The following is a 15,220-nucleotide window of genomic DNA, read 5'->3' on the forward strand; positions in this document are numbered from 1 at the left end:
TTAAGCACTTTGGGCACATCACATGTTTATATTTTACAGTTAACAATAGTGCTTTTTATGATTCTTCTATCTAAAAACTGGTTTACCCTTATTCCTTATGCCTGTCTTATTTAATTGCTATTCTGTATTATTTTGTTTTTGTGGAAATAATGGTTTGTGCATGTGTGTGTGTGTGTATGTGTAGTACAAATCCCACTCAATATAACTGCACATCAGTGGTTTCATAATGCGACATTTTGGTAGCATTTAGCAGCTTTGCAGGTGACTGCGGGTTTTTTTCTGTCGCTACACAGATGGCTGAGTCGATTAAACATGGCAGCAGCAGCTCACTCAGAGCAGGAGAGGATTCGGCAGGATCACGGTGAGAGGATGCCTTTACACTTCACTGATCATGTCACTTACTCTGATCTATGTGGTCTTGACTAAACAGTGTATAAATAGATGTAAACTTCTTATGATGTCTTGAGTATATTGAGTGTTTGAAACATTCTCAATTTTCTATTAGAAAAGATATGTTACTTACGCACCAGAGTACAATGAACTGAGAAAAATGTGTTAATTAATAAAACTCTATATTAAAGTTATGTAGTATTGACATGAAGACTATAACTATAAATAACTAGCTCATAAATATAATCATAAAATAAGGTATTAAATATAGTTAGTAGGTGTTTTTTATTACTTCCAGTATAGTTTTCTATTAGTTTCTGCATAGTTACAGCATAATTTGTAGTCGTTACTAAATAATATGCTTCAAAATGTATAACTGAATTATAGCTGAGATTGTAGCCTGTTTGTTCAGCCCCCTAGTGGTATAGACACTGGCATCTACAGTCTGACTATTATAAGCAAAATTAGCTTTTGTATAAAGAAAATAGCGACAATATCAACAAAAGCTGCATGGTATCTTTAAAAGAAATAAATTGTCTATCCGTACATGAAATTTGAGCTTTCTCTATCTCTTTGTTGTGGAGTGCACAATAACTAAACAGACATGTCTTGTTTCTAGATGGCTAAGTATTTGGGACATCACAGGCGAAATATCAAAAAATCCAACAAATTTGTTCCAACAAATCAACAGTAAAATACAACAATAATGCAACAATGAAATACAGCTGGTAGAACAACAGGTGTATTGTAGTTTATTTCATGTATTTAATAACATTAAACCTTTTTAAACCATGATCTATTTTGGTACATGCCTGTCCTTTTATTTAAGTGAGTAGTCACTACCGTGCAGTACTTAAATTTTGGGACAGTAAGACTTCAATTGAATTAGTAAAAAAAAAATAAAAAAATCAAAAACAGGAAATCACCCTCTTTTGCCTCCTGAACAGAAGAGTTAAGGAGTTAGGTCAGTGTAACCAAGTACAGGTTCACTACCCACCTCTGCAGTGTTGTAATAATGGTCTGTGCTACTGTCTGCTAATTGGCATGGTGGATTGACATGGGTAATTTAATGCTTATATATTTTTTGTTTTCTCTTCTGTCTCTTGTCCTCTCTCAGACTACTGGAGTGAGAGCGACCATGAGGATGTTGAGAACTTGTCTTCTAAACAGAACAGCCCCCCACCACCCTACGACACCTACCCTGCCTTAGTATGTCACACAACCTGCCTCAGTGAGGAATACCATCATCCAAACCTGATTTTTTTCTAACGTTGAAAAGCAAGGGCCCCATTTATTTTTTTTATTCATGTTCTCTACACTAAAGAGCTTGTTGCACAAAGCTGAAGGTTTCAGACATTAAGGTAGTGCAGAAATATGTGAACAGATGGGAAGGGAAGATACAATGGTGAAGGGAGAAGAGGAGAAATGAAAGATGAAAAATAAAGTGTGAAAGAAAAAGAGGAAGGCAGTTGAAGTACTTATTAATTATTGAAGCTCTGGAGACCGGCTTGGTGCCTATAGATTTTGAGGCAAAAAGAACTTTTTAAATGAGATCCTGTGGTACCAGACCCTGTTAATCTTATTGAGAGAAACACAAAACAGACAACTTATAATACCATGCAGGAGAGCTCTGTGTGTGTGTGTGTGTGTGTGTGTGTGTGTGTGTGTGAGCGCTGTGTTCCCATTTCAAATTCAAAGACTAATAGCTAGTGACAGCTCTGAGGCACCACAGAGGCAGGCTACATTTCTTTTAATGGCTGCTGGTGTCCTTTATTTCCTTTTCATCATCCCATTTCAACCACTTTCTCTCAGTAGGATTAAAATGTCAAAGTACAAGAAAAAAGGGTCTCAAATTAGCCCAGCACTCAAATAGTCTGAACGTTTTTAAATGGAAAATGTTTTAATTACTAAAAACTGTAGCATTAAAGTGAGAAACTGTCATAACTAAATATACAGTCATGCAAAAAAGAAAGTACACTTTCCTTCAATTCTGTGTTTTTATTTGTTAGGGCCTAAATAACAATTGTGTGGTCCTCACCATCTTCTATAAACAAACAAATAACCTCACAAAAACAGATTTCAATATGTAGTCATTTTTTCCCAAAAAGTAAACCAATGTGTACTTATTTTTCCCACCTGATTTCTGAATGTTAGTTTACTTTTTGGGAAAATAAATGACTACATATTAAAATCTATTGTGTTTTTTTGTTGTCACCTGAGGTTATTTGTTAGTATATAGAAGTCGGTGAGGACTACACAATTGTTATTTAGGCCCTGATAAATATAAACATAGAATTGAAGAAGGGAACTTTCTTTTTCCCATTACTATAAATAGCTAGCTTGCTAATATCATTATAAAACAAGGTATTAGCTAGTGTATCTGGCTAGTGTTACACTGAAGTGGCTAAGCATAAATAGTGAAATATCTAGCTAGCTTGGTGGTCACTAACTATTACATTATAAAATTAAAATAGGCAGCAATTACACTGAAAGGTTATTATTAGCCAAAATAAACATCACCTATATGGTCTACCAAGCACAACACAGTTTATTCATGTGTTGAGGCAGACATATTGCTAACTTATGTAATGTTAGTAATTAAAAATAGGCTGTTATGGTATATTTTGTCATGGCTATCTAAATTGCTAAAACAATGACGATGCAATTTAAAACTCCAATGCTAAAATCTGACTAAATGGCAAATTCTAGTCAGACTAGTGAGCCCAAATACTAACGGCTAACTAGCCAGCAAGTTATAGTGCTAACATTACCTCGGTAGTCTTCTTTAAAACGTGTCAAATCAAAGTGTTCAGCATACCTACACTGAGAATTTCCCTTTTCACTTGTCATCCTGCAGCAGGTGAGCCCCTATCCTGAGCCCAAACACATTCGGCCTCCATCCACAGAGACTGTGCAGCCCCGGTCTCCCCATGAGGATTTTCAACCCGAGCCCCATTGTGCCAGTATGAGTGGCTCCAGCTCTCCCGCACGCAAGTCGTCCAGTCAGAGGCGCTCATGGCAGGACCTGATTGAGACGCCACTTACCAGTTCAGGTCTACACTTCTTGCAGTCTCTGCCTCTGGAGGATGCCGTGTTCCTGGAGCCCAATGGCGCTATCCCTGTGGAACTTCGGCGCCAGGCCACACTGCCACCTCAGCGATGCCAAGTGCCCGAGCGCCATACCCCACTGACACCTGGCCAACTACCTCCCACAGCCCGGATAGGAAGGGAAGTAAAACACCGCAGCTTTACGCTGCCACGTGACAGTGGCCTGCATGCCATCCTGGCAGCCACAGCAGGGGCACCTGAACACAGAGATGTCCTGCAGCACCAACTGGGCCAAGCGTACATCAGAGATGCAGGTAATAATCTGAAATGCGAAGGAGGGAAGAATCTCAGTGAGCACATTAGTGGTCCAGTCTGGCCCGACTTAAACTGGCTGCTAGAAAGGCGTTGTTATTGGTCTATTTTTGTTCAGTCCTGGTTTGTCTTCATTTTGCCTTCAACTGTATGTCTTTGAAAGTCAATATTTTAATGACATGAGATATTCAAATGCAAATGCATAATATTCCAGCAATTTGACATATTTCCAAGTGATATTTGAGTCGAGGGACTTTGGTTTTTATCAATCAGAAGATGATTGGCTTTTGAAATACATGCTCTAAAACACTTAACTGTATTTTAGATTCACAGATTGCCCCTTTGATTTGTGGTTCCCATGGTGACAGGCCCCAGTGTGCTTACATTTTTGTTTTTGTTGTAGTCCTGTACCCACCCCTGTCTTGTGTTTGGTTATATATTTGATTGTGTCCACCTGTTTTTTGTTAGTTCTTGATTATTTTGTATATATATATATATATATATATATATATATATATATATATATATATATATATATATGTGTGTGTGTGTGTGTGTGTGTGTGTGTAGACCGATCAGCCGCCACCTGCCTAATATTGTGTAGGTCCCTTTTTGGCTGCCAAAACAGCTCTGACCCAATGAGGCATGGACTCCATGAGACCTCTGAAGGTGTGCTGTGGTATTTGATGTAAGCAGCAGATCCTTTAAGTTCTGTAAGTTGTGAGGTGGGGCCTCCATGGATTGGACTTGTTTGTCCAGCACATCCCACAGATGCTCGATCGGATTGAGATCTGGGGAAGCTGGAGGCCAAGTCAACACCTTGAACACTTTGTCATGTACCTCAAACCATTCCTGAACAATTTTTGCAGTGTGGCAGGTTGCAGTATCCTGCCATTAAGGAATATCGTTGCCATGAAGGGCGATATATTTGATCTGCAACAGTGTTTAGGTAGGTGGTACATGTCAAAGTAACATCCACATGAATGCCAGGACCCACACTGCCTCAGCCAGCTTGCCTTCTTCCCATAGTGCATCCTGGTGCCATCTCTTCCCCAGGTAAGTGACATACATGTACCCAGCCATCCACATGATGTAAAAGAAAATGTGATTCATCAGACCAGAATACCTTCTTCCATTGCTCCATAGTCCAGTTCTGATGCTCACATGCCTATTGTAGGCATTTTTGGCAGTGGACAGGGGTCAGCATGGACACTCTGACCAGTCTACGGCTACACAGCCCCATATGCAGCAAGCTGCGATGCACTATGTGTTCTGACACCTTTCTATCATAGCCAGCATTAACTTTTTCAGCAACTCGTGCTACCGTAGCTCTTCTGTGGGATCGTACCAGACGAGCTAACCTTCGCTCACCATGCGCATCAATGAGCCTCAGGCGCCCATGACCCTGTCACCGGTTCACCAGTTGTCCTTCCTTGGACCACTTTTTGTAGGTACTAACCACTGCATACCAGGAACACCCCACAAGACCTGCTCTGACCCAGTTGTCTAGCCATCACAATTTGGCCCTTGTCAAAGTCATTCAGATCTTTATGCTTGCCCATTTTTCCTGCTTGCAACACATCAACTTTTTGAACTGACTGTTCACCGAAACTGTCTAGTTTCAGTAAGTCTGTGCCAATGATACCCTCAGATTCTTGTTCTTGGCTGACAGGAGTGAAACCTGATGTGGTCTTCTGCTGTTGTACCCCATTCCCCTCAAGGTCAGATGTGTTGTGCATTCTGAGATGCTTATCTGCTCACCACAGTTGTAAAGAGTGCTTATTTGATTTACTATAGACTTCCTGTCAGCTCAGACCAGTCTGGTCATTCTCCTCTGATCTCTCTCATCAACAAGATGTTTCAGCCTGCAGATCCTCCACACAGAGTAAACTCTAGAGACTGTTGTGTGTGGAAATCCCAGGAGATCAGCAGTTTCTGAAATACTCAAACCAGCCCATCTGGTACCAAAAGTCACTGAGATCACATTTTTCCCCATTCTGATCTTTGATGTGAACAATAACAGAAGCTCTTGACCTGTATCGCCATGATTTTTTACATTGCACTACTGCCACATGATTGGCTGATTAGATAACTGCATGAATGTGCAGTTGTACAGGTGTTCCTAATAAAGTGGATGGTGAGTGTGTGTGTGTGTGTATATATATGTTTCTTTATTTTTGTCAGAAAGTCTTATTGCACTTTTTAGTGTTAAGTCATTAAGTCTTGTTTTCTGAGCTCTGTATATCTTTGTACTTCCTAAGTTTGACCTTTGCCTGTTTCCCCATTTTCTGTTTATGGCCACTGTTAAGCCTGTCCATCTGTATTTTCACCACTGCTACAGACATTGATTAGGATTTTTGGAATCAGTCAAATAAATATCATACTGAGAACCTGCACTTGCGCCCTGCCTATAATACCCCTAAAAAATCCCTTACACCTGCATAAGATTAAAAAAATAAATAAGAACCTGTTACCTGTTATTTGCAAGAGCCTTCAGTGCTCAACAACCACGCACCACCCAACTCTGCGCCAGGCATCTTATTTAGAATGTGTTAGCATTATAATGACACATGTCTGGCTCTGATGATGGATGATATAACTGAGAATAAAAGAGAATCTTGTAACAACATTGGCAGTACACAGCTCAGAAACGGAGCAAACCTAAGGTAAAATCATACATACATTAGTATAATTATGTAATCATTTATTTAGCATCAGCTCCATGTTCTTCATGGTTGGGTGATTTTTGCGATTTCTACGTGCACTTGCCAAAGATTTGTTTACATTTTTCTCTCACTAAACTGAGTACGTTTTCAGCCCTGCACACCCCTAAGCCATTTTTTTTGCTTATATGTTCACTGGATTGTGCAAAGTATGAAGCAGATGAACCAAGCATATCAGTTTCACTCTGATTCAGACTCTACTGGTGTTAGAATGCCCTTAGGCTGGTGCCTGTGGCATGGTAGATTGTTAATAATGTAAAGCAACACAAATATCTTGGCAGCTTTCCAGCTTGTTCATCATTTTTTGCTTTGCTCTGGTCACTGCCACATAAACACAATCTTAGCTCACAGCTCAGGGGAGAGACAGAGAGAAGTAGAGAACACGTTAATATACGGCGGAAAACAGGGCTCAGGTGTGCCATGTTAATCATTTACACCTGTAGCTCTTCCCCCAAACACCACCTTCCCACTGCAGACTCCTACTAATCCATGCCTCCACCTATACAACTAGTTTTAATCTTAAGCATCCTTCAAAGCAGGAGTATATGATCTAATACTGAGTATCGCTATTGTGTCAGTCTTGGCCTGCTGGATCTGTATCGGATTGGATTTGACATATTCTGATTCAATTTGCTGATGTGTTTCTGTTTATGCTCTGAACACATGAGGGATTGGTACTTTCCTAGTGAATTAGAAGATCCTGTATATTCCTTTCAAATTTCGATGAGTCTTTTGAGATATCTCATGATTGACCCTTACATATTCTTACACAACACAAGTGTAAAGAATCATTATTTTAAAGTGGTTCATGATAAAACGATTGGATTCAAATATCATTCTAATCTTAAATACTTAGGTACAGTTAATTGTTAACTAAGGATCATCATGGAGCTAGCTATGCTATTTGGTGCTTGTTACATCTCTGTAATTCTCTAAGACATCCCTGTATAACCATATTACCCATACTAACTCACTTGTGTGCATGCTTATATTGTCACACCATGCCCCCACCAACACACACACACACACACACACACACACAATCAGAGAAGACACTGCCCCAGAGCACATGAGGAAATGCTTTCAGCCTGTGTTAATGTCTCCTCATGCCCCCTCCAGGGCCTGTATGTCTCTCTCTATCTTCATCTCTCTGCCTTTCTCAAAACTCTCTAAACAGCAAATTCAGAGGATTATTCTAGTGGCACTATTCATCACCCCGAGTCTCTAACAGCTTGCCAGGCTGGATCATATATTTTACTGCGTGAATGCAGCAATGATTTATGTAAGCATTTTGCATATTCACTATGGTGTATGATGTAAGAATAGCCGCTTAGAGATGTGATACTGCCCCTTAGTGGTATCTATGGGTAGTGTGATAGTTCTTAGAATTGTGCCAGATACCAGAAACCCTATCCAGTATGTTGAAATAAATAGTGACCTAAAAATATATAGTTTAAAAGTATATTAAATAGTGCTCTTCATGATTACTCACATTACTCAATGCAGGTCTTTTTATTAGGCCATATATGAGTCTTGGCTTTGCATGGGTCGATGTGGGGTGCTTATCTTTCCTTATTGCTATTTTCATCAATATATATATATATATATATATATATATATATATATATATATATATATACATCAGATGGTACACATTTCACTGTGACAAACACCAGAGACTTGAGAGAGATGTACTGTCTGAGTTTAATTTTATTTTAATTATTATATCAAGCACTGAGTGGTAGAAATATGAAAATATTAATAGATAGGTTAATAGATTATCAGATAATGGGTCATTAACTAAACAACAAAACACTCTAGTTAATTACCAGTTTAGTTTATTTGTCAGAAAGTGGAACAAAATGATTATTTTAAAATGATTCATAATAAAATAATTGGATTCAAATATCATTCTAATCTTAGGTACTTAGGTACAGTTAACAGTTAACTAAGGATCATCATGGAGCTAGCTATGCAATTTGGTGCTTGCTAATTTGCTAACATTTCATAAGCTGATGCGCTTTACCCCTTTATGAGACCTAAATTCAGTTGTTGAATTGTCTGCTTTATTATTGCTTGGTCTGCTTTATTACTGCTTGGTGGTTACGCTGTATGCTTGGTTGTTATAAGAATAATGCTATGTGGTGCTACTAGCAATAGTTATAAGTTAGCAATAGTTAGCAATAGTATAAGTTAGCAATAATGTTAGTAAGTAATGATTGGTTTCACAGTTGCTTACACAATATTTAGGCAAATGTTACATTATCTTTTTAAGAAAAATTAATTATATGTCATGTATGCACTGATTCTATGGATGTTTTTGTGTTGTGTCAGGATGGGTTTTGCTTCATGAGGTAAAATGATGCTCAAGGGCCCGTTTTCAAGATCTAGGGTCCCACAGACCCACTGACTGGATTTTATATCATTGTTATTAGTGTGTATTACTATTATCAACATAGCATCGCTTCTTGTTTGACTGACTGCTTTGTGATTAGTGTTTGCAGCACTTCTGATGGCTAGCGCCAACCATCATCTTCAGTCTTTTTGTTTTTCATACATCTATCCTGCCATGGTCAGTTGGTGTAACACTAATACACAGGAAAACCTTACTACCGACATGAACCCTCCTCAACTTTATGTGACCTGTTTTCACTCTGGCATGTAAATAAAGGCCCAGTATTTTACATACCGCCACTAAGTCACCCGGCAGATAGCGCTCAGCACTGACGGCTCATTACTCTTGCTCTGTGATGCCCCTGCAGGTATGGAGCGGGAACGCAGGCAGCAGTCTGATTCTCTGTGTGACCTGTATCGAGCTCTAGAGAGGGCCAGTCTGTCCCCTGTGAATGAGCACATGCCCACCAATCGTCTGGAGTACAAGCGCTCGTTTGTCCGCCGTGGTAACGACCCCTTGCTTAATGAGAAGCTGCACCGCCTGCGCATACTTCAGAACACATTCAAGGTAATGGAAATATTGCTAGTGAGGTTTATGCAGTTTGTAGCATGATATCTAGACATATGCCAATAGTCAGTAATAGAAGATATTGTACTGTATTATTACATTCTGTTCTAGAGTAAAGGTTTCCAACTATCCGGCATCAGATTTGCACCAGGCAGCAGTCTTTTCCCTCTCCCCGCAGCAGTGAGGTCATGAGGCTTCCCCGGGGGGAGACAAAAAAGGCTGTCATTTAACACTAGGCAGTGAAATAATACTGTATCTATAAACTACCTTTCTAGACACACAAACACACACAAAACAGGCCTCAATTTCTCCAAATACTGCATCATACCCACACATTTGCTGTGTAGCACTGCAGTGCATAAACCATCATTGCCAAGTGAGTGAGGTCATACATGTTTGAGCCATTTACATTTACGGCATTTGGCAGACGCCCTTATCCAGAGCGACTTACAATAGTGCTTTGAAGTCTATCAAAAATACATTCTAATATTGGCTCGCTAGGTCACAAACTAGGAATACCATCAGTCCAAAACTCTGTTGGTGAGGTGATTTTTTTTTTTTTTTTTTTGTGAAAGTGCTAATTTAAGTATTTTATGAAGAGGTAAGTCTTTAGACGTTGTTTGAAGACTGCCAGTGACTCAGCTGTTCGGACATCTAGGGGAAGTTCATTCCACCACCACAATCTTGAGCCAAGATTAAAAATTTGGAGGTAGAATAATTATACATACAAACATAAACTCCTATCATCTTTAAAACACACAAAGGTTTGTCTTTGCAGGAGAATAACTCACAGGAAGCTGCAGGATCAAAACTACACAAACAAACAATGTTTGATGCTAACTAGCTGAAATAAATGAAATACATTTTTATCTTTTTTTTTTTACATTTAGACTTATTTGAGTCCAAAGGACTCATACAGAAAACTCTAAGACACCAATTCTGATTTCATAGTCACTTAAATTTTACTGTATTTAATAATGAGAAAGATGAGATGAAAGAGAAAGGCACAGAGGCATCTACGCTTTTACTCTCTCGGAGAGATTCAGATACTTTGAGTAGGTAAACTGAAAACACTGCTAACACTACCCCACCCTCTTACCTTGGTAAAGTGGTGTTCCATGGCCAGCATATTTTGCTCTTATATTTCATGATGCAATAACACTTTCATTTCACATGTTTAACACTAACTCAGACTTTTCAGTGAGATTTTCAGGTCTTTATTGAAAGAAAAATGCAGTGATAAATTTTGACCTGTCTGCACAGCCAAATTAATTCCCCTGTAAGAATTTAAGAAATAACAAAACATGTTTTTATAACATTTGGGATAATTTTATAACTCTATAACTATATTAACCTATATTATATATTAGAAAATATAAATGATATATATATATATATATATATATATATATATATATATATATATATATATATATATTACTATCTAAAATAAATGTGAATTTCGCTCTGGGATGAATGAAGTTATCTGTCTGTCTATCTATCTATCTATCCAATCCATCCATCCATCCATCTCTGTAATTACTAAAGTGTCCCAAATGCGATTCTGCCAAGGTTCCTATTTGTTTAAAGTGCCGTCCAATAAGAACAGGTCCAGATAAGTATGTATTATTTTAAACTACAATATTACCTGTAATAAAATGTATAGCCACATGCCTTAACACTATTATACTGTTAGTCCTGCAGCACCTGCATCACATTATTAGCTCCTTTAACATATTAAAGTCACAGTAGAAACATATTATTTGTCTAATATTTAGTTCATTTTGATATTATCATATTATTCTATTTTATAACTATTATGAATTGTTCACCAACTACAGTGAAACTGAAAGGAAAGGTATATAGTTATGAGATGGAGGGATGTACAGTAGTCCCAGACCCAATAGCAAGACCTAGGGGTTTGAGGTGTTTAATAAGTCTGGCCTGCATTGTCTCTCATTTGTTAGTTGCTTTACATAAATAAATGAATGCAAATTATCTTTTCACAGGATGTCCCACTCAAAGAGGCTGAGACGAAGATCATTCATCGGGATGTGTAATGAAAGCCAGTGGCAATCAGGAGAGTAGTCTAGAAAACAGCAGTCTTCACATCTGTACATAAAGATACTGTATATTAATGTGAAAGGAGAGTTACCTCTGCGCCGGTCCCATTCTCTTCATCTCTGCTTCCTTGTGGAGGTTGATTTACATGTACACTGCCAGCCGATGGTTTTGAAGAAAAATATTAAACATGTTTTCCATCAAAGACCTAAGTAGATAAAAAGTTATTAGACACTGCTAATATTGTCTATGCCCCACATTTCAGTGTTTACAGGGCTCAGAGTTTAGTCCTGTGCTCTGGTTATTGTCTGTGCGGACATGTGCTCTCCATGTCTGCAAGGGTTTCTTCCAGGTTCCCCTCCCAAAAATATGCTGGTAGGTGGATTGGCTACTCTTAATTGTTCTTGTGTGTGTGTGTGTGTGTGTTATGCCCTGTGGTGGTTTGGCATCCCATCCGGGGTGTATTTCCACTTTGTGACCATGATCAGGATAAAGTGATTACTAAGAATGAATGAATGAATGAATATCAACTGAAATATAAATTGACATATGTTGAGTGCATATATGAGTCCTTGTTTCCACTGAAATAAAAAGCCACAAACTTTTTTCAGTTCACTTGTACCTATTTCCTACTTATGTATTTCAAATATATTATATTCATTCATTCATTCATCTTCAGTAACTACTTTACTCTGGTCAGGGTTGTGGTGGATCTGGAGCCTGTCCCGAAAACACTAGGCATGTGGCAGAAATACATGGATGGGATGCCAGTCCATCACAGGGCACCACGCACACACATTCATACACAATTTGCATGTTTTGAGAGTTGGCTGGAAACCAGAGAACTCAGAGGAAACCCACACAGCCATAGGAAGAGCATGCAAAACTGCACACATACATTAACCCAAGCTCAGGATTGAAGCAGGGATCCTGGAGATGTGAGGCAGCAGCGCATCCTGCTGTGCCACCAAAAATGTTGATATAGATTGCTCAAAAACTTTTGACTGGAAGTGTATTTATTAGATCTTTATTTGATCTTTATTATTATCCTCTGAGCTCCTTTCACTTGCCATATTTTTGCCATGTCTTCCTCCTTTCTCTTTCTTGATTTGGTTCCATAATTGCACAATGTTAATATGTGTATATGAAGGCATTATTTTGTATATTGGTATATTGGTAAATTATGGTCTGTTGAAACCTTTGAAGTTTATGTATTGTTTAACACATATTGGCCTTCGGGAAGCCAAATGACTGCACTTCCTTTGAGCTTTGCTCCTGTACACTGACTGAACAAGAAATACAGAACTGCTAGTACAGATGTTCCTCAACTACTGATTGTGTTATTAATTATTTTACTTTGCATGACCACAGTCAAAATTATGAATTTTGTGTGTTTTTGTTTTAAGTTCTTAATTGGAAATTGCATTTTCTTTAACATTTATAGCTGTAAAACAGTGTATGTCAATAGGTATAACATATGGAATGACTATGTGTAATTGTTGTTGTAAAACAGAGAGAAAGATGGTTGTATATCTAATATGTCATCCTTGTCCTTTCTTCCATCTGGCTGTCTTCTGTGTGGCTTCTGACCTTTGACCCTGGAATCAATCCATAGTACAGTGTTAAGCATTTTAAGGCTTCAGTGTTAAATACACAACAATGCTAAACTAAAATGGTTAACCAGTGAAACGCTGTCTATTTTTGTAAGCATGATATTTATCCACCGGTTTGTACGTGGTTTTATATTTTGAGCTGTGTCTTAATTGAAGATAACTGATGGTGTTGATCCCTTTGACAGGATGAAACATAAGCAATTATGCTGTTGTACTGTATCTCTGAGATGAAAATAATTTTAACAATAAACAGTTTGATGTTTTGGTAAATATTTCTTATACCACAGCGCTGTCAAATACTTGATTCTGATTGGTCAGATGGTGTTGATTAATTTTGTATAACAGTACTTCCTGCTGCAAAGCAAACCACAGGTTTATGTTAATGCACTCCTTCTTATATCTTATCTTCTGTTGCTATTTAACAAAGAAAAATTAATTGTTGATATGGTGGATTGTTCTAAGAGGAGACATTTATTTGACAATTTTGAAACAAATTTATTTAACAATTTGCTGTCCTATTAACCTGAAAGTGAGGGAATGACTGTTTATAGATGCAGGAATTTATTAAAAACCAGGGGGGAAAAAGCAACTTTTGGGTGGTAATGCATCAGGCCAGCATGCCCTGTTGTGATTTATTCCTTTCTTATAGACTGAGGCATTTTTTAATTAAAGACAATTAACAGGATGATAACATTTTACAAATGTAAACAAATACACTCCCAATTCATCCAGTTTTTCTTTCTGTGAAGTTGGTTAAATGTATTATATACTCAGATAAAGCATCGAGGTATGGTGCAAATTTCAAAATTGGCTTTTAAGAGCCAAAAGTTTCAATTTTTTTTTCTTTTTTAATATCCTTGTTACAAGGCCAGTTGTTAGATGTCAAGATGAAGACAATGGCTGAAATACATGGAACAATAAGAATTAGCTGGCCATGGGGGAGGTGCTGATATGTGAGAATGTAAAAGGGGATTTGGAAAAACACCTAACAGGTAAAGAGTCAGGTGATATGGCTTCAGGCAAGGGCAGGTTTGCTTGTGTGTGTGTAATTATCAAGGTCTGTTATGAGTGAAATTTAACACAGCATTATTTATGACATATGACATAGTTTTCATGAACACCTCTGAAGTTTGGAGTGACAGCAATGTGTTAATTTAGCTTAAAGTATGATAAAGGAAAAATGTAGTTTAAAAGAACAGAGTATATATAATTTTCATAAATTTTTCAGAAATACTTTTGCACTAGCTTTACATTAGGCCTCACTGTAAGAAGAAGGTTGTTGTATAGGCACATTATTGTTCCTCAAAGTACAAACTATGTAAATATACACACAAAGATAAGATCCAATTATGTACCAGGGCCTTCAGACAAATCCACGAAGGGCAGCTGTAGCTGCATGTTTTCATTTCCAGCCCAGTCAGAGCCACTTCTTACAGTTGATTAAAGACCAGGCTACTGCCTGACCCTGCCTTGACCCTAATTGAAGGGAGTACAGCCATTCTTCAGTCTCCCCACATACAGTAATAACTGTATGTTATTCACCTATTGAGTCCCAGAAATGGGCAGAAGGCATCAGACAGAATAGTGTTATATAATATTTTACATTTACATGTAGCCTATTCATTCGGCAGACTTCATCCAAGGCAAAATACAAAATATTGTAACAAAGCATCATCTGGCCTAGCAAATTTACCCCCAACATCAATTCAATAAATAATCAGAGAACTCACAAGAAACCCAAAGGCTTTGTCTGGGGATCTGCAGGCCTCAGAATGTTAAATATTGTTAAAAGTTCATGACTCATGATCTTTTGTTGATGTCCAGGATGCATCTGGGCACATTCACATTCACACTACAAATGTGATGTGGCCATATGTGTCCCAGACTAGATCTGAATGTGGTTTGCGTGATCGATCACAATGTCTTCGAGATGCATTTGACCCCATTCACATCTGTACCAGGATGCATGTTAACACATAAGTGCTAATGTTTATAAGTTTAAAATGTATATCCTGTATTTATATATTTCTGTAAAGTTTCTTTGTGACACTGGCCATTGTTAAAAGTGCTATACAAATAAAATTGAATTGAATTGAATAATGCCAGGTGTG

The 15,220-nt window shown here is 38.0% G+C and overlaps 1 protein-coding gene across 5 annotated transcripts in view; it reads left to right on the forward strand.

Annotated features, from left to right (window-relative positions):
* Nucleotides 1–13,379, forward strand: part of cnksr2b (connector enhancer of kinase suppressor of Ras 2b) — a 47,163-nt gene extending 33,784 nt beyond the window's left edge. For 4 of the 5 annotated variants that reach the window (XM_026938903.3, XM_026938904.3, XM_026938905.3 and 1 more), the window contains 5 exons: nt 294–361; nt 1,508–1,599; nt 3,248–3,752; nt 9,236–9,435; nt 11,445–13,379. In XM_026938903.3, the coding sequence (XP_026794704.3) occupies nt 294–361; nt 1,508–1,599; nt 3,248–3,752; nt 9,236–9,435; nt 11,445–11,495 (916 nt within the window). In that variant the 3' untranslated portion in view covers nt 11,496–13,379. The remainder of the gene's footprint in view (nt 1–293; nt 362–1,507; nt 1,600–3,247; nt 3,753–9,235; nt 9,436–11,444) is intronic. The other variant, XM_053240135.1, reaches the window with a different exon arrangement.
* The last annotated feature ends 1,841 nt before the right edge of the window (nt 13,380–15,220 follow it).

The sequence above is a fragment of the Pangasianodon hypophthalmus genome, chromosome 15, assembly GCF_027358585.1.
Source record: "Pangasianodon hypophthalmus isolate fPanHyp1 chromosome 15, fPanHyp1.pri, whole genome shotgun sequence".
Taxonomy (NCBI): Eukaryota; Metazoa; Chordata; class Actinopteri; order Siluriformes; family Pangasiidae; genus Pangasianodon; species Pangasianodon hypophthalmus.